A 21838-nucleotide genomic window follows, 5' to 3' on the forward strand; every position below is an offset into this window, starting at 1 on the left:
ACCATGATTCCCGTTGACAAAGGTGTCGCTGATTCTCCCTACGGAGATGACGCTTGATTGCCAATTATTTGTCCCTTGTGCACTTGATCTTCGTGAGAGGAACGTTTGGGCCCTCCGAGATTTTCTGCCTGTAGCTCTCGCCGATCGGCTTGGATGTTCCAGAGGATCCTTACTGCAGACTACTGCGAGGTATATCTGTGTCTCTGGCCACAGCGATTCTCCGCCGTGCTGTACGACTGACTGGAGATCTTGCGTAGAATTGGTCCGTAATCACATCGCGTATGCTGTAAGATATCATATGCTTTCCGAGGGTATTTGATATGTAAGAGAACAAGCCCTAAAACGCCAATGTTCCATGCCAGGTCCATGCGCCATGACAACTAGATCTGTTCCAGCAGGTCTCCGTCGTCCAGATCCATCGCGTCATTGTCCCGTCGATCTTGGGGAACATATCCCTCAATTGAGCCTCCCTGCGCATCCTCGGGTCGCCATTGCGGCGCACGTGGTTGATACACATTGTTCTGTTCTTTGATCTGGACGTCCACGCGCCCTCCCCGGTATGGCAGACTCGTGTCTCCGCGCTCCATCGCAAGCTCATGTGCGCGCTGGGAGTCTCGAATCTTCATGTTCCCAAGCTCGACTGCTACCGCTGCCGCAGACGGCGCCGCGTCCGTTCGGCGTCGGGGTCGCTTGGCCCGGGCTTCTTCCAGAAGTTCAATTCCTGCGCTACGCCCCTCGCCTGCACGTCGCTCCCAGACCGGCGACTCCGTCAACTGCACACGGATGAACAGAGCCCTCTCGGCGCACTCTTCAGAACACCATTGTTGTAACTTGTCGCGGGGCACAATGTCCATGCTACGGCCCCGGCCACCAGGGCCACTGCCTTTTGCTCCCCATTTGAATTGAAACAGTTGGTTCTTGCCTCGTTCTTGGCGATGTTCCCGCGGACACAGGGTGTAGCCGCAATTGCCCTCGTTGTTGCGTTCGAGAATGAGGCTGTCGTAGTCACTTGCGCGGAAGATCACCATGGCGGATTTGAAAGCTTTGGCGTCTTCGGGGGAAGGGTTGGCTGGGTCGGCTTGGGGAAACGAAGGCAGTTCCAGCAGGTCGATGATGCGATCTAAGATCATGTCTTCGGTGTCCTTCTGGGCTTGGATCTGATGAGCATGTTGAAGAGCCACGCTCAGATGGTGTGGTGTGGCGCGTGGTCGGCCAGACAGGTACTTCTCTTGCTCCTCTGAGGAGGGGAGGGGAGATGCATTCACAAGCTGGTCGGCGTAGGCGGAGGGAAGGGACGTCCTCAGTGCGGAACCTGAAGAACGCTGCTGTGAGGCCATCATGGAGTATCACTTTCGACGGCGGTCGGGCAAGATCTATGAGCCTTGAAGATTTGGATGACTTCAGTGGAGAGGCTGAGGCCGGTCTTCCAAAAGTACTGCAGTGAAACTGAAAGCGGGGGGAGGAATGCCTGGAGAACTATGAGGGGCCTCAGATATTTTACGAGGGTTCGGTCGGCAGAAGGCGCAAAGCGGGAAGAGGCAAAATTTCCTTGGACTCGACAGTTCGAGTCCAAGAGCTTCGCCCTCCTTTACAGCGTCATCCTCCCAGTGAGTTTGTGGTCCTCTTCGTCAAACCCATATGAGAGATCAAGGGATTCGTGAAATTTAACTTGAGGAATACCACGCAATCGTCATATGACCTTAGTACCGGTCTACAATTCTACACAAATCAACTACACTGTGTGACTGTATGCTTAATTTTGGGTACCAAATCCGTGGATGAGCGAACCCTCATACGTTGGGTTTGAGACCCAGGCAATCTGAGACAACTCCCAAATTCTGTCCTTCTGTGACCTGTTGCGTGTCTCAGGGCTGTGAGAGTAGTCGTGTCGGAAAAAGTCAGCTTGCTCTAGGCTGTATTTGTACCAGTATGTGCTTCTCGGTCTGAACTCTGAAGCACAGTAGGTAATGAGCATACACTATACAGTAAGCGTGTGGGGAAATCATCTGGGGCCATGCATTTAATACAGATGATACTTGGTTATTTACACCCTCTCTCAACTGTAGAGTATACAATGAAATTGATATACAAGCTGCAGTTGTCGTTGGACTGACAGAAAGGAAGTATAGGTTTTAATCGACGGTTGGAAGCATGACTGAACTGCTTCCCACGGTTGAAAGCTGGGGGGTGTTCCACGATGGGCGTCCTTCATGAGGGAGGACTTCACCGTGGCTTGTCATGGGACGCTCCACCTCCGTTGAAGCACTCCCGTTTCATCCGGGGGACAAGCAGTGAGCCTGTGTTAGATCCGAGTTTCAAACCCTGACATCAGCTACCTCTGGACTTGTGTTGGGAATCCGGTTCACGCTGGAGATACCAGGCTTATAGTGCTCATCTGTCATCCGCCTGCTCTGTGGCAGACTGGTCGTGCTTAAGCCTGGACAGCAGCCGCCGATCGCCAGTGGAGCCAACCGCTCTGCGTCTCTCTGTCCCATCCCACCTCACTAGTGACGACCACCTCACTACTTCAACCTTCTCATCCCGCAATCTCCCACACCTCTTACCCATCCGGTCCTCTTGTGCGACAACCGGCTGCTCGCACACAGTGCCACTCTCTCTTGATCTTTGCGGACCTGGTAGAACGTCGTTCCCTTCCCAATTTGCTTCACTCGGGTGAGTTCGATGCCAGCCCCTCTTGCCCGTTCCCTTCCCCCCTCATCGCTCTTAGGCACCAATCTCCCCTCTACCCACCCCCGAGGAACACTTTCGTCATTCGGGTCAACACCCCGTACCTCGGGCAACAATTGAGAGGACAGTCAGAATCCAAGAAACCCCCCAAGCTCACTCATTGACCACTCGCCAAGTGATTTGCGCTCACTTCTTCAATCTGTCTAGCTCCATCGCCACCAGCCTATCCCCCCTCATCTCTTGTGGTTGAGCGTTCTGGTGGTCTTTAACCCCATCCCCACCCTCCCCCCGGCGACCTTGGGTACCTTCTGGCCAAATGTCCAATCCGCCTTTCACGGTCAGAGCGGTCTTCGAATATGCTTCAGGCCACGATGAAGACCTTAGCTTTCCCATTGGCCAAATCATAACCGTCACGGCGGTGGAGGATGACGAATGGTATTACGGCGAGTATACAGACGGTGCGGCGACCAAGCACGAGGGTATTTTTCCCAAGAATTTCGTGGAGAAATATGATCCGCCTGCGCCCCCACGACCGACACGACCAAGTCGCCCGAAGAAAGATGCGGAATCGGCGCCTGTTGAACCTCCAGTCGCAACGACCGAAAGTCGGTCGCAGACCGAGCCTGAGGTTGCTGAGTCCGCCCCGGCGGAGGTCGAGCCGCCAGCTTCCAAGCAGATTGAAGCGGAACCTCCTCAGTCTCCCCAGGGAGTGTCAAGTCCCGCGGCCGAATCCTATGTGTCACATCAGTCTCTGCCACAGCCTGCTAGGTCTGCTGCAGCTCCCGCAGCCTCCACCACAGCGGCCGCAGCTCCTCCACCTCCGGTAGCTAAATCCAGCAAGCCTCCACCACCCGCTGTCGCGGAGAAGCCCTCTGGATCATCATTCAGGGATCGAATTGCCGCCTTTAATCAGTCCGCTGCTGCACCCGTTGCGCCGTTCAAGCCTGGTGGTTCCCAGCAGTCGACCTCCTTCATCAAGAAACAATTCGTGGCCCCGCCACCAAGCAAAGATTCATTTGTCGCCCCGCCGAGGGAGCCCGCGCCGAAAGTGTACCGAAGGGAAGAAGATCCCGATGTGAAAGAGCAGCTGGCGCGTGAGCCACCTGTCTCGGAAAATCGTCCGCCTCCACCTGCCCCAGCGCCCTTGCCAACATCCGAAGAAGGATCGGAGGATCAGCCGAAGCCCACCAGTCTGAAGGAGCGGATTGCCTTGTTGCAGAAACAGCAGTTAGAGCAGTCTCAGCGTCACGCAGAAGCGGCGCAAAGGAAAGAAAAGGCCAAGGCTGTTGCCAAGAGGCCCGTGGAGCAACAGTCGGAGCCCGTCGATGCTGAGCCAGCTCTTGCAACCTCGCCTACCGACACTGCCGGCACTGCTCGGGATCCCAGCGTTGAGACGGTCCGGGCTCGAGCACCTCCGCCCCAGCCAGCTCCTTTCTCGCCATCCGAAGAAGTCGCAAGTGAGTCGAATGACGCCGATTATTCTGCATCTGAGGATGCCGGCGAGACTTCTGCAAGCAAGGAGGAAGATGAAGAGAGACTTCGCAAGGAGTCCACACATGCGGTTGAGAAACAAGGCGAGGAAGCAGATGTCGAGGAGGATGCGGTAGAACCAGAAGCAGAAGAAGAGGACGAGGAGGAGGAACTCGATCCGGAGACCAGACGCAGGATGGAGCTGCGCGCACGAATGGCCAAGATGAGCGGCGGCATGGGCATGATGGGACTTTTCGGCCCTCCAGGCGGTCTTCCCGGTATGGGACCTCCTCCAGCGAGTCGCAAACCCAAGACGCCCGGAGACTCCGAGAAACGGCTCGCAGAACCAGAGCCGACCTCTCCACTCCACGCTCCTCCTGTACCTCTGCCAGGTATGAACACTGCGCCAATGGCTTCTACCAATGTGGAAAAGGAGGAAGAGCTGCAGGAGGATGAGGAGCGCCCAGCGGCTCCGATTACGGAGCAGCATGCTTCACGGGAAGTGCCAGATGTTGAGGACGTGGTTCACAAACCCGTCACCAAGCGTCGATCGGTCGATCAGCCTCTTCCTGTCCAGCCTAGTGGTAGTGGTACGTTCACTCAATCCCCCCTCCCCTTTAAAGCTCCTAGTCTGCTAATCAAGGTTTCAAAAGAGCGCTCTGCTGCTCCAGCGCCTCCGGTCCCCGGATCACGTCCGGTGCCACCACCTCCAGTGCCATCCGAAGCACCAGGGTCGCCGCCTTCTGCCCCAACAGGTTCGTACATTTCTTCTTATTCCTTTATAGTTTTGCACAATCTGACCTTGACGGGAATCCAGGCCGTCCTGTAATGCCTCCTCCCAGACCATCAACTGGTGATGAGTCCGATGATGAGCTTTCGGTGCATGCCGGGAGATTGTCTATAAATGAGCCAGCCAAGATGACTGAGGTGCCGGCTCCAGCACTCCCCGACCGACTGGATGCTCGTCGTCCCTCGACATATGATTCATCCCCTCCATCGACTGCGACCTCGGTAGCTGATAAGAGAGCAAGCCGTGCACCACCTCCCGTCCCAACAAATCCACCATTGCCTCCAGCACAAAACCGTGCACCTCCTCCCCCACCACCTGGCCCACCGCGTCGACCTTCAACCGTTGACAGCCATACAAGTGCTCCAAGGCAAGCCGGTGATGACATCGAAGGAGAAGTGACGGAGTACGATGGAGATTACGACACTGATATAGCGTCGGGGGCTAAGCACAAGGACGCACTGAAGGCCCGTGAGCGAGACTCGAGTATCGATGAAGGAACCATCACAGATGACCAGTCTCTTTACTCGGCCCGAAGCCCCACTGACGCTCGCCTGCCGCCGCCGCTTCCTCCTACTGCTGCCCCCCGCGGTGTTCCCCCTCCTCCACCGAGTCAACCACCCCGCACTGGCCGTGCCTCTATAGACACGCCTCGTGGGCCACCTCCTCTTCCGCCTTCTCGAGATGCTCCCCTGGGTACAAGTGCAATGTCCGAGGATGAGGAATACGATCCATTCAACTACGCAGCTCCTCGACATGGACTATCAAATGCGCCTCCGCCCCCAAGCGGACGTCCTGAAGCTCCGCCCGTCTCCACTTTCCAGGCTGCAACTGGGGGTTACGGCAATGCGTACGATGCGTCCCCAATGACGAGTCCAGTGCATGAACGTCCTACGTCGCTTCTTGAGAAACGACCATCTCTCGCACCGCCCCCTCCCCCCGCAGTCACAAGCCCCTTCCATGCCTTCGCCGTCCATTGCCCGAAGTGGACGAGCATCCATGGATCTGATGCGTAACCAGCGACGTTCTATGGACATCTCCCGTCCCTCGATTGATCAGAGCTTCATCGCTACCGATGTAGACCTGGGGGAAGGCTCCTTGTGGTGGAGCCAGCCCAACACGATTCCCCCGATTTTCCAGAACCGCAAGGACGTCCTCTACGAGATTGAAGAGTCCTCAGTTCCAAACAACGGTGGCTCAACCACTATCTCGAAAGATGTTTACGTGCTCTTTATGGACTACTCGCAGACTGTGGTGACGGTCCAGTACGATGGCAAGAACCCTTCGGATGCGCACTTGGAGCAGCGCCAGGAACCGCCTCCTCATCAGCCTCGTCAGGACCAACTAGAACAGGCCCATTTCCAGATTGGAACCCGCATCTCCGAGGCTGTCAACTCTATTCAAAACTCGACTGTCGGTGATGGAACTCCGTTTGGATTGATTCAGCATCTCTTGAAGCCCTTGTCTGGAGCCCTTCTCCCGGTTGGGACCCGCGCCTACGGAGCTTTGGTCTATTCAAATCTGGCCAACGCATCTGTCACACAGAACGATGAGATTCGCGCCGGTGACATTGTCAGTTTCCGCAATGCTCGTTTCCAGGGCCACCGTGGCACGATGCATCAGAAGTATAGTGCCGAGGTTGGCAAACCTGACCACGTCGGAATCGTGGTTGACTGGGATGGTACCAAAAAGAAGATTCGAGCGTGGGAGCAAGGACGTGAAAGTAAGAAGGTGAAGATGGAGAGCTTCAAGCTCAATGACCTTCGCAGTGGCGAGTGCAAGGTCTGGCGAGTGATGCCTCGCAGCTGGGTCAGCTGGGAGTCTGCAAAATAAGTTGAGCTTCAGGTCCGCATGGCCCCGGAATCAACGACATTGCCTGAGCAACTGCGAACTTGAGTATGGGTTGATTCATTTATGCATGACACATAATCGGGCTGCTCGCACAGATTTTGGCCATCAGATCCTACCCGCTCTCGGCTTGTTCCTGCAACCAATCTTTCTGCCTGATATCTCCATTCACCTTCTGTCCATTCTACGTCCACGAGATTCCTGCTTACGAGGTCATGAAATAGCCGGACGACATTTTGTCTCTGGTTGGAAAATGAGCAAGCGTGCACCGTCTGTTTTTTATTCTCAGTCTTTTCTCTACGCTTCCCCGGTTCGTGTGCAGTGAGTCCTAGACATAGGAGCAATGCCTTCCACCTATCCATAATTCTCCCTGTCTGTGTTGTCCCACCTGTGTATCTATTTTCGATGTATGCATTTAACCCCAATATAAGAGGCTGTATCTTAGTGCAAATCAACTCGAAGAGTGTGTACTTGAGCTATGGAAGAAGCGCACTGGAGAACATTTTCCCATACATTCTCTGCATACGTGCGTCTATGGAGAGGGGACGTACGTCAGCTATTCTGTAACGTTATCCGCCTTCAAACACCTCAACTGGAATAGAGGTCAACCTTCCTCGCGTCAGGAAGCAAATGTGAATATACTGTGGGCTGTCCGATCTGCAGCAGTCAGCAGGGTTCAAATCATGACACCATCACAGCACGAGAGATCTCGAGCACTTGACGACCATGGTGGTATGATTTGCATTCAAGATTTTCCCTCTATATGTATGATATCATAATGCTTGTGTAGAGTTTGTTCGTCTTTAAAGATACCCCCTGATTCTATTGCATCTGCCCTCAAAACACTCGGCCTGCTAAGGTGTTTCAGGGACCCCTGGCCGTCACCGGAACATCGGCCGCGAAGTACAAGGTTGTAGGTCAATGGATGTCGCGGGACGATGAGGTGATAGAGATGCCCATCGATACCGCCCAGTGCCGAGTGAATACATGTCGACTATATGGGACTGCCGGATGCGTCACGCAGAAATAGCCCCGGTGTGCGAGGCCCCAAAGTTAAAGACCTGCAAATTAGAAGAGCTTGGTATTCAGTTTCGGTCTTGATTGTCCAAATTTGGGTGAATCATGCGCAATCTGATGTCCGCATGCCCAAGATGATGGGAACATGACCGTGTGGATTCCATCGATATGCGGTTGAACGTGTAGGACTAGGCTTTGCATTGATTCAAACTGTACGGATGACTGGAACCCTGAATTTCTTGAATGTATTCCGTCTAAGATCACCCAAATGGAAGATCACGATTCTGCATTCGACAGGCTCAAACTATACGCGAAGAAGCCGAAAACCAATCCAGTGCGCCAATCAGTACCTGCGGTGTCAAAATTGAACGCAGTAGAGACCATCTGCTAGACGCATCAAAAAGATGTAGTACTCCACGGCCTATTGAAATGTTGCAATACGCAGGGAAACCCGAGCCGCGGCCGGGCTCTGGAAGGAAATCAAAAACAAAAATGAAATGGGACAAGCCAGGCTCGAACTGGCGACTTTACGATAACAGAGACAGAAGTTGTTCTTCAGTCGTACACTCTCCCAGCTGAGTTATTATCCCATTCGATGAAATAGGAAATCCAATTTTTACATCATAAATTATATTGTGACTGAATCTGGAGTAACATTTTCGGGCGTGGCCACCCTTTCTCGACGGATACGTACATTTTATCACCGTCCAGTTTTATTGTAAACATCGGGTTTAAAAAGATAGAAAGATGTAGTACTGGTGGACGGTGTCATACACGCACTGGACCTTGTGACAAGGAGGAAATTTCATTTTGGAGTCTGTCGTGCATGGTTCAAGACGACTTAGTGATTGTTTTCACCTATGTAGAGCGTGTTCATGATTATCGGTGCCCGCTCCTCACTTGCCACTTATAAGGTTACTACTTTTGTCCAGTAATACCTAATACTTTTGTAAACGGCACTGGGCGATGATAGGGGAGAACCTTTGCTTAAAACTGATAGCCAAGTCGTTACTACATTCGAATTGATCAAGGTACTACCCTGCGAATCGATAGTCTCGAAACGAAGTGTAGCGTCTAGGCATGGGCGACATGATGTGTTGACGGTATAGTCATGACCGAGCCAGGCACGTACTGCCTACCACGGGCATCGGTATCCAGAACCATAGCCAGTACAATGACTATGTAGAGCAAGGTGTGAGCATCACGAACAGCACGCGTGGTACTATGTCTGAGAGTGGACAGGCCCATGCCTTATGCTGGGTCTAGATCATTCGGAAACGTCGTTGATCGAAGAGAAGCTTATCATCTAGCCCGAGTAGAGGGCAACAGATCAACGCATATTCAAGCATAGATCAACTGCAAAGGCTCAGGACATTGAATTTCAAAAAGCCTTAATCCTCATCCATCCTGGCAAGTCCACCACGACTGCGTCGAATACGCTCATCAAGGCTGTCTTCTTGGGCCCGCTGGTGGACTTTGGAGATGAATCGACCACGATCCGAGCGCTGCTTATCATCTGCCTCTCGTTCTTGTTCTTCTTTTGCAGAGATATCCGCGAGGCGTTGGCGTCGTTCACTTTCCAGGTCATTCGCATTCGACTGCATCTCGGCGAGCTTACGAAGGCGCTCTGCTTCTTGTGTCCTGGGATCGGGCCCGCTAGATCCATTCTGACCTGATAAGGGGCCACGACCACGCCTGGAGAAGTCGGGACGGCTGTTGTAACCTTGACGGACAGGCTCTCGACGGTCGTCGTTCCCATGGTCTTCGCGTCTGGAATTTCGAGGCGGAGAAGGTGACCGTCGACGCGGAGGCGAATCAACTCGGGACCTCTCGGGCGCCCGATCGTAGTCACGCTTCGACCCTGAGTCACGATCTCCCGCACGTGTTGAATAGGAGTCCCTTCTCTCTCTGCGGGGGGAATACTCGTCACGGTCACGGTCCTCTCGAGATCGGCCGTCGCGACGATCTCTGTCATCATCACGTCGCCTGTCGTCCCTGCGTCGGTCGCGGTCGTGGTCGCGGTCACGCTCACTTCGATGTCTGCGGTGCGATCGCTCAGGCGATCTAGGTGATCTTGAGCGATTTCGGCGGTCGCTGCGATGGTGTCTGTGTCGACGAATATCGCCTTTATCATCGCTGTATCGTCGATGCCTCGAATCGTGATCCCCGTGGCGATGATCCCGATCCCTGTCCCGTCCACTTCCGCCCTTGCGACGGGCCTCTCTCTCCTTTCGTCTGGCAGCCTCCATGACAGCAGCCTCGTATGCCGCCTGTTCTCTCTTCTTGACTTCAAGAAGTGGATCGTTGAGGACCTTTGTCATTGTGTCTCGCGCAGAGCCAACCGACGGACCAGCCGCCGCGTTAGCCCCGACCACGTCTGCACCCTTCTCGAGCTTCTGGTTGTCCGTATCGTTCTTCAAGAGTATCCCGTCAATTCTTCGCTTGCCCAGCAGATAGCCTTCCATTTCCTCGGAGTAGTGGCCCGTGGAACTCGAGGGCGCTTGGTACATCCAATCGACTCGAGATTGCGGCGCAGATTTGCCTGAAGCTTCCTGTAGACGCTGGAGTTCCTGGATCTGACGTTCCTCTTCTCGCTCACGCCGAAGCTGCTCGACCTTTTTACGCTCCTCGAGAGCGCGCTTCTCCTGCTGCCATACGCGCTCCTGGTTGCGAAGTAACGACGGGTGCCATGATCTGCGACATTAGTTAGTACTGCATCGCATAGCTTCGCCTGAAGACTGTAGCAGGAATAGTGAAAAGGGTGCCATGGGAAGACATGGTCACGTACTTCTTCAAGTTTAGATCGCCACCCATTTTGTGATGCTTTCAACAGGCTAGCCACGAAGTTGTGAAGACGAAGATGTTGACATGGAGAAAGTTGCTCGGGCCTTCCTCTTTGAGTGGCCAGCGCCGCCTGTTGCGCATATCGCCCGATAACGCGATCACGTGTCAATCTCTCTGTTGCACATCCGCTTATCACAATGTCAGTCTACTATCTAGTGTCTAGTGTCTACTAGTCTAGTCATCAATGGCACGGGCTATCGATGGCACATGACATCCTCGATCTGAAAAAGACAAAACTCCTTCAAATATTTATTTTTTAATCAATGGAGTTGCGTTCAAGTTTTATATACCTAGCAGCTCCATTTCCTGCTTGCAATCTGGGTCATGATAACAAATAGTAGATCTCTATTCATCAAACGGGATAATAACTCAGCTGGGAGAGTGTACGACTGAAGAACAACTTCTGTCTCTGTTATCGTAAAGTCGCCAGTTCGAGCCTGGCTTGTCCCATTTCTTTTTGCTCCCGCACATTCGCTGTTCGCCCCATCTCATCCAGGCCGCTCGCTTTCTTCCCGCGGAGAAGAACATCACCCATTCGTCAACCTTCACACCCTTCCAAGTTCTTTTAATCCTATTTGCAAGGAAGAAGCGACATACATAGGATCAAGAATACCTAGCCAGAGATCTTCCAATGACGCTTATTCTGGGCAGCTTTTGTCGCCCTTAAAAATAACGAGTACCTGTTACGTACGTACACTGGCAAATAAAAGCACAGTTTCAAATAAATTCTGTTGGGACTCGGATATTTACAATTACATATTCAACAGCCGCGATAACAACTACAACAGTAGCAGCTCGCCCGTAGGGGCACCACCCGCATACTGTGGTTGATATGCTTGCTGCTGATTTTGTGTCACGACATACTGTGACTGGGGAGCTCCGCCACCACCTACACCACCATCCTCACGCCCTCCCAGGTCCATAGCGGCCATCTGCTGAGAGCCGATGCCTTGAAAGTATTGATCGGCCGCATTGATGGCATTGGCACCGGCAGCACTTCCGCCCGCGTTGGGTTCGACGGCATATGCGGGACGAGGTGGAGGGTAGACCGGGCTGGTGGGATTCCCTGTCGTTGTGATTGTCGCGAGGCCGCTGTTGCTAGTCGAGCTAGATCCTGGGTTGGCAGCCGGAGGATTGTACTCGAGCAGACCCGCCGTGCCGTCTTCCTGCGGTGGGCTCTGAAGGGCTGGGCTGGGCTGTAACCGACGAGGACGTGCGGCACGGAAGACCTGATGAATGGGCTTGAGATACACGGTTGCTAGTGTACCCACGTTGAGACAGAGCTCCTCCAATGTACGGGGATCCAACTTCTCGCTCTCTGCTGTGATGGGAGGTTTCTGACCCATCACAACTTGCTTAGCGGTGGCCGGGTCTGTGGACAACAGGCGCCAGTACATGTAACCCCGATCACGGAGGTCCGGGTCATCGGTCTCCTCTGTGCACCATTTGAGCACCTGGGGTACAAGTTGCTGCCCCTTGGTTGGCCGCTGAATGAACAACTTGACCGTGGCAGTTAGTAGAGCGAGTTGTACCTCGATGGGCTCATCGTGGAATGTTGCCAGGTAGTCCTGCAACAGGGCGTCGGAGTTTTCAATACGATCAGCGTACTGGCCAATGATCCAAATGATAGCCGCCTTGGCCTCAGGCTCATCAAGATCATCAATGTTGCGGATCACGTTGCTGATGATACTCTCATACTGATTGGGGTATTTGCGGAATATGTTGCGAATGACAACTGTCGCTTCCTGAACAATGTATGGGATCTTTGCATCGACCAATTCGAGGAGAGTATCAATGCACTGCTTGGCAGCTGATTCGATCTTGATAGCCAATTTGCCGATGGCACGTACTGCTTTGCGCACAAAGTGCACATCAATCTCAGTTGCATACCTAGTGGCGGACTGGTTAGAAGATTGTAGGACAATGCAGGGGTCGAGGAAGCCTCTACTCACTCGCGGAGCTCTGCAAGTACAATAGAGATATTCTCTTTCGTTGTCAGCATGAACATCAGTTCAAGCTTTGTCACCTTCACGTAGATTGGGTCATTGTAATTGCAGAAGAAGACTCTGATGTCATTGCGAAGGACCTCAGGTCGTTTCTGTAGGATAAGAATGGCATTCCGTAGAGCGAGATACTGAATCTCAGGGGGCTTTGAAAGTAGCGTGACCAGGGGCGGCGATAGCTTGCGACAAAGAGAGGAGATGTGTTTCTCGTCGGCGATATAGTTCATGAGATAGAGAATGACTCGACAGGCAGTGAGCACGACAGCAGAGTTTTGATGGGACAGCCGAGGCGCAACTCGCTCGGCCAGCAAAAGGGCCTCAGCAGTGTCTTGTGGGACATAGGACATCAGTGCCTCGAGAATATAACTTTGACCCCACCTATTCACAAGATTTTAGCATATCGCCTGGAGGTGTCCAGTGAGTTTGTACATACTCTGAGCAATCAGGCAATATTGAAACCAGTTTTGAGGCGCTGACATAGTCGATGGTGAGTGAGATCGATTCACTGCGACCCCAGATATCGCATAGAGCAGCCAGAACGCTAGACACGACTGTTGGATTCTCATCTTTCAACATGCGATTTAGTCGGTCGATCAGATCAGAATTCTCTACGGTCTTCTTGTCGTGCTCATACAGCTTGGCGACGCAGAAAGCAGCCGTTTTGCGAACATAAGGGTCGTTATCTTGCATGAGTCGCTTCAACGGTTGGAAAGTCGCTTCCACAAATTCGCGCACGTGGACGTATGAGATTGTCCTGAGAGCGAGAGCGCGCACCAGTGGGTTTGTATCATCCATATCCTGCGTGGGCATGTTAGATTATCATCCCCTTCTTTCATCATAGAGTATATCGCGTCCAACACGCACATCAACCAGAATCGGCAGGGCCTTCATCGCCACCTCAGGTTTCAGCCTCGAATAATTGACCAAGAAGAGGAAGCACCTAAGACACAATATCAATGAGCCTAGTCCACCTCAAAGCTTTGTTCCCTCCAGGGACCATGTGTGTCTGATCCAAAACGTACATCTTCTTGATTTCCAAACTAGGCAGAGTCATGCATTCGATCACGTCGGTAAAGAGCGCAACCATGTCATTGTTGCTCATGGTCATGTTGGCAACAATCTTCTTCAAGGCGATTTTCTTGGCCGAGTAGTTCTTGTCCTTCTTGCCGCCGCTGTTGAGCTCTTGTCGCAGCTCGGCGACCTTGCCCTGTGAGGTTTGCACATCGCGTGAGCTAAGTAATATGTGATGTGGAAAGCCGACAAACATTGTGATTGCAAATTTGGGTATATGAAAGGAGCAAAGTCTGGACTGCGACCAGAGCGCAGAAGGCCAGGGTACACACTGAATCTCTCGGCGACGCCTTGTCGCATCTCACACGACCGGCGCATGCTTTGATAAGTCGATGCGGGGAAGGCGCCAAAGCCACAGTGCGCTCGCCGAGACATCTAGCCAAATATGAACTAGGAGAGCTTGTTTGGTACATACCCTCGCAAAGAGCTTCGCGTCACCTGCAGAGCTCATGATGTATATTTGTTGCCAAATCAAATATTTATGTTAAAGGTTTCCTTTTCTTGAGAAGGAATGCAAAAGTCGGAGCGTGCACTTCTATACCATGTAATTCCACTCCAATAGTTTTGATCTGACAGAAGGAAGGTATGTGAGATCGAACGCAAGGCGTAGAGGCCGTCGCACTGGGGTCTCCGTAAGATTCGCGATATTGGAGAAGAAAGGAGGAGGGGAGGTGGGCGGAGTGGTCGGGAGATCGAGAATAGGAGGATGTTCACTGAACCACCATTCAGGCCCGTTGGACAGGTTTGCAAGGTGTCAAAGTCATCGACTGGACATACTACTCAAAGATCTTCGAGCAATGGACAGGCGGCGTGGACAGGACGAGAAGGACGCTGAACACAGGCGCGGAGAGAAAGGAGAGTCCAGCTCAGGCGCAAGGCGGAGTGGAAGTGGAACAGCTGCGGAGGAAACCTCCTGGTCCCGTCATCTTTCCCACACTTGCAAACCCCCTCCTTTACTACACTCAGCCAACTCGCGCTTCATTGGGACTAGAACTTGATAAGGACAGCATCTGCGATAATCCCAACTGGCTGTCATGTCTTCACCTCTCCCTCCACCGCCGCCGCCAGAATGGGTGGTTGCGATGAACTCGACATTGCCGCGTCCCACCAAAGCCGCCTCTAGTATTCCGGATCCACCAGGTTTCTCCAGCGGTCGGGGAGGCAAACAGGTGAGCGATCACAGGATTGGCAATTGGATTTGCAGGTCATCAGATGTGATAGGAAGCTGACAGGTACCAGCGCCAGCAACAGCAACCGATCGCGAAGAAAGCTGAGGACACCGACGCCCTGAAGATGAAGAAAGCTTGGGAGATTGCCATCGCTCCATCCAAACAACTTCCCATGAACGCTATCATGATGTACATGTCCGGCAACAGTCTCCAGATTTTCAGTATCATGATGGTCTTCATGCTGTTCAAGGGCCCTATCCAAGGCTTGATCAGCACCAATGAGGCTTTCGCCAGATACGAGACACCTTCAACGCGCGGGCGCCTGGTGGCTGTGAAGCTCGTTTATATTTTGATGCAATTATTATTGCTAGCATTGGGTATCTGGAAAGTCAACGCGATGGGACTTCTGCCGTATGTGTCCAACCCTGAATCACGCAGGGCAGGATTTTGAAAGCTAACCCTTCGAGCAGAACCACGAGATCAGACTGGCTTGCCTGGGAATCAGAGAGACAGCCCTTGGAGCGAGCATTCTTTGCACTGAAAGGATGATTCCAAGGATCTTGAGTGGGTTTGTCCAGAGCGTCATGAACACTAGTCCGACAAAATAATTGAAGTATCAAATAAAGCTGAATTGGCCGGTTACAAATTCTCTGCGAGCTTCTTGAAATCTTCAAATATTAGAGTACAGCGGTCTTAGTCTAGAAGAAGATGCGCTCAAAAATTAAATCAAGATCATATCAACGTGACAGGTCCAAGGATGGAGACAGAAGATAATAATCAGGAGAGGGAAGCCTCCTCATACTCGCGAGTCGAGGACTCTCAATTCCCCGTTATATGTTCTCGCCTCTTTCTCGTGTTTTTTTGACTTCTTCTCGCACACGGCGTTCTTCTCGCCACTGTGGCCCCTTGTGGATGATGAGAACCAGCAGCGGGGAGGTTGCGAGCATCACCAGAGCTATGAATGTGAAGCACCATCCGCGGCCCATTGCAGCCAGCATTGGATCAATCAAGGCCGTGGCTCCAGCTCCAATGAGGCAGCGAAAGAGGTTGTTGGCTGCTGTAGCTTTCGCCGCCTGTTTCGGATAAAAGTCGACCAGAATAGTACTGATAGTATTGAAGGCTCCAGTCAATGTGAGCCCCATCAGAAAAAGAATGGTTGTTGGTGCAGCCAAATGGACTCGGAAATTCAGGCACCACCCAAACGCCAAGATAGAAAGACTACCTAGCGCAAGCATCGGAAAAGCAATCTGCAGGCGAGCCTTCTCGATGGGAAAGTTCCTGAGGTCTGTGTGCCGGTTCTTGACGAGGGGGAACCCTGTTGCCTTTGCGATGCGACGGTAGTTGAAGTCTAGGAATTTGCCGTTGAGAATTGATGCAATGCATGATCCGAGCCCAAAAGGGATATAACATAATCCGATTTGAAGGTCATTCAAGCCGTAGATTTCGTTGTATATCGATGGAATGGTGGCACTGACGTCGTAGAACCCAGCAAAAAGTATGGCGTTGCAAAAGAGAACAATACTCGTATCTTTCTGGAAGACGATTGCCAGAGTTTGCAAGGGATTTGGAAATCGAAGCTTGGGTCGAGTAGGATTGGCAGGTGCCTCAATGCCTTCTTCGCTCGCTTTTCGGGCCTTGAGATAGCTAACTAAGGACATATTCCACGTTTGAGGCGGTATTGAGCCATCACCAACAATATCCCGCGCAGTTTCCGGAAAGGTGATGAGGAATGGGACCATGAAAGCCCCAGCAAAGATGACCAGAAACCAAAAGATAGCTCGCCAGCCAAGATACTGAGCAAGCAATCCTCCAACAACCGGGCCAACGGAGGGACCAAGTAAAGAGCCAGCCGTCACAAAGCCCATATATGAGCCTCGTTCTGCGGCAGTCGCCACGTCCGAGACCACCCCCGATGACAGGGCGATGGTGGTACTACTCCCAGCACTTTGTAGGCATCGCAGAACAAAAAGAGCCGCATAGTTATTCTGCAGGGCGAGCCCCACATTTGCAGCGATATAGATTGTAAAGCACACGATATACGCTGGTCGTCTGCCAGCTTTGTCGGCAAAGTCACCGATGAACATGGGCGCTAGGCCCTGAAAGATCTGTTGCCATCGAGTGTTAGCCCTGAAAGATCTGGTCGTTACAAAGGACTATAAAGTGCACATACCATGTAACTGGTGAGTGTCAAATTGATCAACGAATTTGAGACATGAAGATCTTCTGCCAAGGTGTTTAAGGCGGGAAAATAGATCTGAGATGAGACTGGAGAGAAGAATCCAGCCCACGAGGCCATAAACACAATGTACCGGCGCTGGCTCCTCGAAAATACTGTATAATCTCTCTCGATGCCACGGTCACTCTGTGTCCCTTCACCTGTAACCTTTTCTTGCGCCGCTTCGGCGGCTGTGGGGATCGCGTTCGCAGGTGCTGTGCCCATCATGCATTTGTTTGGCGAGGTCGCTCACCCAACGACACAAGAGAATCGAGATAGCGCGTTGGTAAGAGACATGGTCAAAGGTGGGATGGTAGGGGGATATGAGCGCTCCCGCACATGTCTTCCTTCCCTCATCGCGTGTCACTAATCTTCATCTGTACAGTCCCTAATTGGTGTCAAATCATCGCATCCATCGCAGCCCTGGCAAAGTCCGGTTTATCTCCGCCGTGTTGTGGAGCATGAAAATCCAGTGACTTTGTGCCGAGATGCCGAACGATCTCGCTCGATCGTCTGGGCTGCGGTTGAGCCCGCCTCTAGCCACTGGGCGTATCGTATCGCATTGGAAATAACTAAGTCCGGTTGCTTCATGTAAAGCGGACTATCTACTCCGTTGCAGAGTGACTTTACTCCGACTCAGAACGTGCCCGCCGATTATCCGCCTCACGGCTCCATCAAATCAGTGGCTGGCAGGACCGAGACCCTCACCGCCACCGTCTAGAACTCCGACTACTCCGACCCTGACAAGAAAAAGCACGTTAACTTACAAGCAAGAGTAGTACATAGGTATACTTATGTAGATACTACATAGTCACAGAGCTCTGGTAACGGTGTAATTATTTTCGTCTCTATGGTCTAATCAGCATTGCCGAAGCTGGTCGCGCTCCAGTGACTACATCAATATAGAATGTATCAGATCATACCTAGGTGTGTGTCTAACATGCAGCCAAGCTTTCCGCTCGCAATAACACCTTTACCGATAAGGCATTATGGTTATCAAGTCTAGCCTGACATTCTCCAAATGTCAACTATTATTGCACAATGCAGGCCACATTGAACACCAGATGTAGACATGCACTCAGGACGCCTTGAACCTAAAATTGACGACCTGTCAACAGCTCATGTGATGCAAGAAGACGTACTCGAGCATCAGGCTCTACCCTTTCACCCCAGTTCTGTCTCATTTGAGTGACATTCATGCTGACGGCTGGACGGCTTCTCGGCAAGCTGCAAAGAAGACTTGACAGAATTCCCACACATCAGTATACGTATTGTAGAGAGGAGCAGGAGCCACTCGGATGACGTCAGGCTTCCTCTCGTCAATCACCACGCCATGTTCTTCTAGATAGGGTAGAACCTTTTCCAGCAGACCGGGTCGAAGCCGCAAGCTGAGCTGAGCACCTCGCTCTGCGGGATTTGCAGGTGTGATCATGATGAAAGGCTTGCTCTCGGGAGATGAATCAAGCGGGTAGGTGAGTAAGAGGTGCTCCAAGTAGCCGGTCAAATGTAATGACTTCTCACGGATCGACTTCATGCCGGCACGCTTGAAAATCTCGAGCGAAGCGACTACAGCGTTGATATCCAAGACCGATGGGTTGGAAAGCTGGAATCCAGCAGCACCAGGCTGAGGCACGAAGTCTGACGACAGTCTTAGTATCACCGTCATTATCAGCGTCGATGGGTCAAGGATTGTCTCAAGCTTACCATTTTTCATCTGGAATCGGGTTTTAAGATCGTTCCCCCACCAGCCGGCAAGCCGTGGTCGGAAGTTTTGTTGTTCGTCTACCTGGCCATGTCGTTCATGTACAAAAATTGCCGCCATCCCTCCCGGTCCGCTGTTCAGGTATTTGTAGGTACACCATGCCGCAAAGTCAACATCCCACTCGTGAAGACGCAGGTCAACATTGCCGGCAGCATGAGCACAGTCCCATCCAATCAAGATGCCCCTGGAATGAGCGTGGGTTGTGATCCGTTGAATGTCAAAGTACTGGCCGGTGTAGAATTGTACGGCAGACAACAGTATCAAGGCGGTGCTGGAAGCATTCTCGTCGATGACCTTGATGATTTGGTCCGTGGTGAGCACTGGGCGGTCCGGATTTTCAGGCTCGATCAGAACCATGGCTTGCTTGGGGTCGAGCTTGTGGTGTAAGATCTGAGACTCAATCGCATACTGTGGTGACCTGCCGTCAGCTAAGGAGAGGGCATAGTGCCTTGTAAGAGGTACATGATCACAGGATTTCCTACATGGTCGCTCGGGAAAGCTTTGCCTTCCAAAATAATCTTATACTTCTCGGTAGTCGGTTGATAAAAACTGGCCATGAGGAGATGAAGATTGGCAGTCAATGTTCCCATCACTGCAACCTCACTCTCAGACGCACCGACGATGGGTGCCATCAGCTTAGCCGCGGCAGAGTCCACTTCCACAAAGGGAGGTAGCAGTTGGTCGCTGTGAGGTACAAAATGACCAAAGACACCTTTTCTCGCCCATGTTTGCAAATATCGCTCGATATACTGCCGGGTATTTCGCGGCTGCACGCCGAGCGAGTTACCGCACAAGTAAATGCATCTTTCATCGGCATTGTCCTCGAGGCCTGCCAAAACGACATGAGCCTTAATTCTTGAAGAACTGCAAGCAGTGGGCTATATCAATATACATACTTTGTGCATCGCTCAAAACCTTGCGCTTCAAGTCCGTCTTGGACGGAATGATAAATTCACTGCGAAACCCACGCAATGAGTCTTCTTTGTCGAGCGCTTCGGCATACTCTCGGGAGTTGGCTCTAATATCATCGTGATAATCTAGTGGGGGTCCAGTTTGTATATCTCGGAGATGTTGCCGAGAACCCATGTTGAATGAACTTTAACCTGCTCGAGGCTGAGGTCGAAACAAATAATACTCCGAGACTCTATCTGAAGCGAAAGTTAGCTACCTAGAACATCTAATTCGAACACGAAAGTGAACACATACCAAGCTCACAACTATCTTTAGTTCTGTACTCATGACACACTCACTTCCCCGCTTATGCGGGCTGCTCGCTGTCATCGTTAATGCCGCTGACTTCCGCCCGAAAGCGACCTGTGATGTCGGGCCGGTGCCGCCACTATCTGACTAACCCGCGGCCAACTGACGAGAGCCATCATGATTCTGACTGCAACTCAGCGGTCATCACCTCTCTCAGTCGAGTAGTTACACGCCAACTACCTTTCCAAAGAGAAATTAGGGGCAGAGTGACACACTATCTAGGCCTTAGATATGTTGTCGCCGTCATTTCCGATCCACACTTGCGCTCTGCGCCAACTGTCCCAAGCCCCATCACAGCTTTTCTTGTCCGTTCGACCAGCCCTGCGCATCTCCGCATCCTCCTTCGTTACCAAAGCCGCAACCCGCCGATTCACCACAGCTCCCACGGCGTTCTCAGCACCTCGATCGACCACATCAAAGCGGACGCGCCGAGGACAACATCAATTTCCCGCAGCTGCGTTCTCCACATCACCTGTTCAGCTTGCTACGAAGGTGACGCAAAACCCCCGGACTGGAGACGATGGAGAAACGCTCATGATCAACATTTCGCCTCGGGCAGTGACGGTACGTACATGACTTTACTTGTTTGCGCTTTCCTTGGCTGTCGCATATGAAGCCGCGCAGAGAGGACAGAAAAGGGCGGATACACCGTCAGCGCCATTTGTCATCACTTGGACTCAAGCTGCAGGTGGCCCGGTCGAAAGGTGGGACCATTCTTCTGACAGCGGTTTGGTTCAGTTCTCATACTCCCTAAGCACATACGACCACAGGGTGTGGAGAACAGGGCTTCCCGTCCGTTCAGCCGTACTTAAGCCACACGCCGGTCAGTTAGTAGTATGGTGGGTGACCACATGCGAATCCTGACTGTTGTATGTTTTTGTTTTTCGCGAGAGTTTGTCTTCGAATGACCTCGCTGTAGGCATGAGCAACGTTTTGTCGTTTTCCACATGTGCTTGTTATATGTTCTCAGTTCTTTTGTTCTCCATTTTGCTTCTAACACAGAGACATGCGGCTGTGACAAACATCGATTCGCTGACTATACTTTTCAACAGCGCCTTCGCGAGATCACTGACCCGTCCGTCTCACCGTCCGCGACAAATAAAGAGAACCCTTACCACCATCTTCGCATTACCGTCACAAGCGGTGGCTGTCATGGCTTCCAATACCTGATGTCGCTGGAGTCCGAGAACAAGATCGATTCGGAGGAGGACACTATCTTCGAGGGTGAGGTGGATTCGTCAGAAAATACTCCGATGGCTGCTGGCACAGCAAAGGTCATTATGGACGAACCCTCGCTCGAGCTGCTTTCGGGAAGCACGGTCGATTACACGACTGAATTGATTGGAAGTCAATTCAAGATCGTGGACAACCCCCGGGCTACCAGTAACTGCGGGTGCGGCACCAGCTTCGACGTGATGGATTGATCCGGTACGAAGCTTGTGATTTGAACCTGGAACTCCACTACCTTTATATCCCTCTCCTGCATGTATTATTATAGCATCTGCACATACATATTCGCCTCACCTATAGAATGGGTTGCACTCGGCATGGTAGCCGGCCTCGAAGAAGACTTGACCTACTTCCAAAGATACTGCTAGTGAAATGTCGTGGCCAAGACAGTATACTACAAATTTCGTCCAACAATGCAGATTGCAGGTATAACACCCAAAGAGACCACATATCACAGCTAGAAATATCATGTCA

At 52.1% G+C, this 21838-nt stretch overlaps 9 protein-coding genes across 9 annotated transcripts; 4 read left to right on the forward strand and 5 right to left on the reverse strand.

Moving 5' to 3' along the window:
• Positions 1–380: 380 nt before the first annotated feature.
• Positions 381–1337, reverse strand: N7539_005152 (Rtr1/RPAP2 family protein phosphatase; the record flags this gene model as incomplete). Its single annotated transcript, XM_056934754.1, has 1 exon — positions 381–1337. The coding sequence occupies one exon, from the start codon at positions 1335–1337 to the stop codon at positions 381–383; it is 957 nt and encodes a 318-aa protein (XP_056789948.1).
• Positions 1338–3004: 1667 nt separating this feature from the next.
• Positions 3005–6778, forward strand: N7539_005153 (SH3 domain protein; the record flags this gene model as incomplete). The annotated part of the gene is made up of 3 exons (XM_056934755.1): positions 3005–4917; positions 5001–5795; positions 5854–6778. 3 exons carry the CDS (start codon positions 3005–3007, stop codon positions 6776–6778), a joined length of 3633 nt encoding a protein of 1210 aa, XP_056789949.1.
• A 2423-nt stretch (positions 6779–9201) lies between these two features.
• Positions 9202–10624, reverse strand: cwc25 (U2-type spliceosomal complex subunit CWC25; the record flags this gene model as incomplete). Its single annotated transcript, XM_056934756.1, has 2 exons — positions 9202–10504; positions 10599–10624. The coding sequence occupies 2 exons, from the start codon at positions 10622–10624 to the stop codon at positions 9202–9204; spliced, it is 1329 nt and encodes a 442-aa protein (XP_056789950.1).
• An 809-nt stretch (positions 10625–11433) lies between these two features.
• Positions 11434–14179, reverse strand: N7539_005155 (putative AP-2 adaptor complex subunit beta; the record flags this gene model as incomplete). The annotated part of the gene is made up of 6 exons (XM_056934757.1): positions 11434–12544; positions 12607–13035; positions 13091–13455; positions 13522–13597; positions 13680–13966; positions 14144–14179. The coding sequence occupies 6 exons, from the start codon at positions 14177–14179 to the stop codon at positions 11434–11436; spliced, it is 2304 nt and encodes a 767-aa protein (XP_056789951.1).
• Positions 14180–14762: 583 nt separating this feature from the next.
• Positions 14763–15446, forward strand: N7539_005156 (ER membrane protein complex subunit 4; the record flags this gene model as incomplete). Its single annotated transcript, XM_056934758.1, has 3 exons — positions 14763–14897; positions 14968–15308; positions 15368–15446. 3 exons carry the CDS (start codon positions 14763–14765, stop codon positions 15444–15446), a joined length of 555 nt encoding a protein of 184 aa, XP_056789952.1.
• Positions 15447–15727: 281 nt separating this feature from the next.
• Positions 15728–17337, reverse strand: N7539_005157 (MFS transporter; the record flags this gene model as incomplete). The annotated part of the gene is made up of 2 exons (XM_056934759.1): positions 15728–17002; positions 17068–17337. The coding sequence occupies 2 exons, from the start codon at positions 17335–17337 to the stop codon at positions 15728–15730; spliced, it is 1545 nt and encodes a 514-aa protein (XP_056789953.1).
• A 1-nt stretch (position 17338) lies between these two features.
• Positions 17339–17707, forward strand: N7539_005158 (uncharacterized protein; the record flags this gene model as incomplete). Its single annotated transcript, XM_056934760.1, has 2 exons — positions 17339–17398; positions 17498–17707. The coding sequence occupies 2 exons, from the start codon at positions 17339–17341 to the stop codon at positions 17705–17707; spliced, it is 270 nt and encodes an 89-aa protein (XP_056789954.1).
• A 600-nt stretch (positions 17708–18307) lies between these two features.
• bna5-1 (kynureninase) lies at positions 18308–19960 on the reverse strand (the record flags this gene model as incomplete). The annotated part of the gene is made up of 3 exons (XM_056934761.1): positions 18308–19282; positions 19357–19703; positions 19771–19960. 3 exons carry the CDS (start codon positions 19958–19960, stop codon positions 18308–18310), a joined length of 1512 nt encoding a protein of 503 aa, XP_056789955.1.
• Positions 19961–20365: 405 nt separating this feature from the next.
• N7539_005160 (HesB/IscA family protein) lies at positions 20366–21558 on the forward strand (the record flags this gene model as incomplete). The annotated part of the gene is made up of 2 exons (XM_056934762.1): positions 20366–20698; positions 21187–21558. The coding sequence occupies 2 exons, from the start codon at positions 20366–20368 to the stop codon at positions 21556–21558; spliced, it is 705 nt and encodes a 234-aa protein (XP_056789956.1).
• Between the last annotated feature and the right edge of the window lie 280 nt (positions 21559–21838).

This window comes from Penicillium diatomitis, assembly GCF_028827545.1.
Source record: "Penicillium diatomitis strain IBT 30728 chromosome Unknown utg000005l_segment0_segment0, whole genome shotgun sequence".
NCBI classification, from domain to species: Eukaryota; Fungi; Ascomycota; class Eurotiomycetes; order Eurotiales; family Aspergillaceae; genus Penicillium; species Penicillium diatomitis.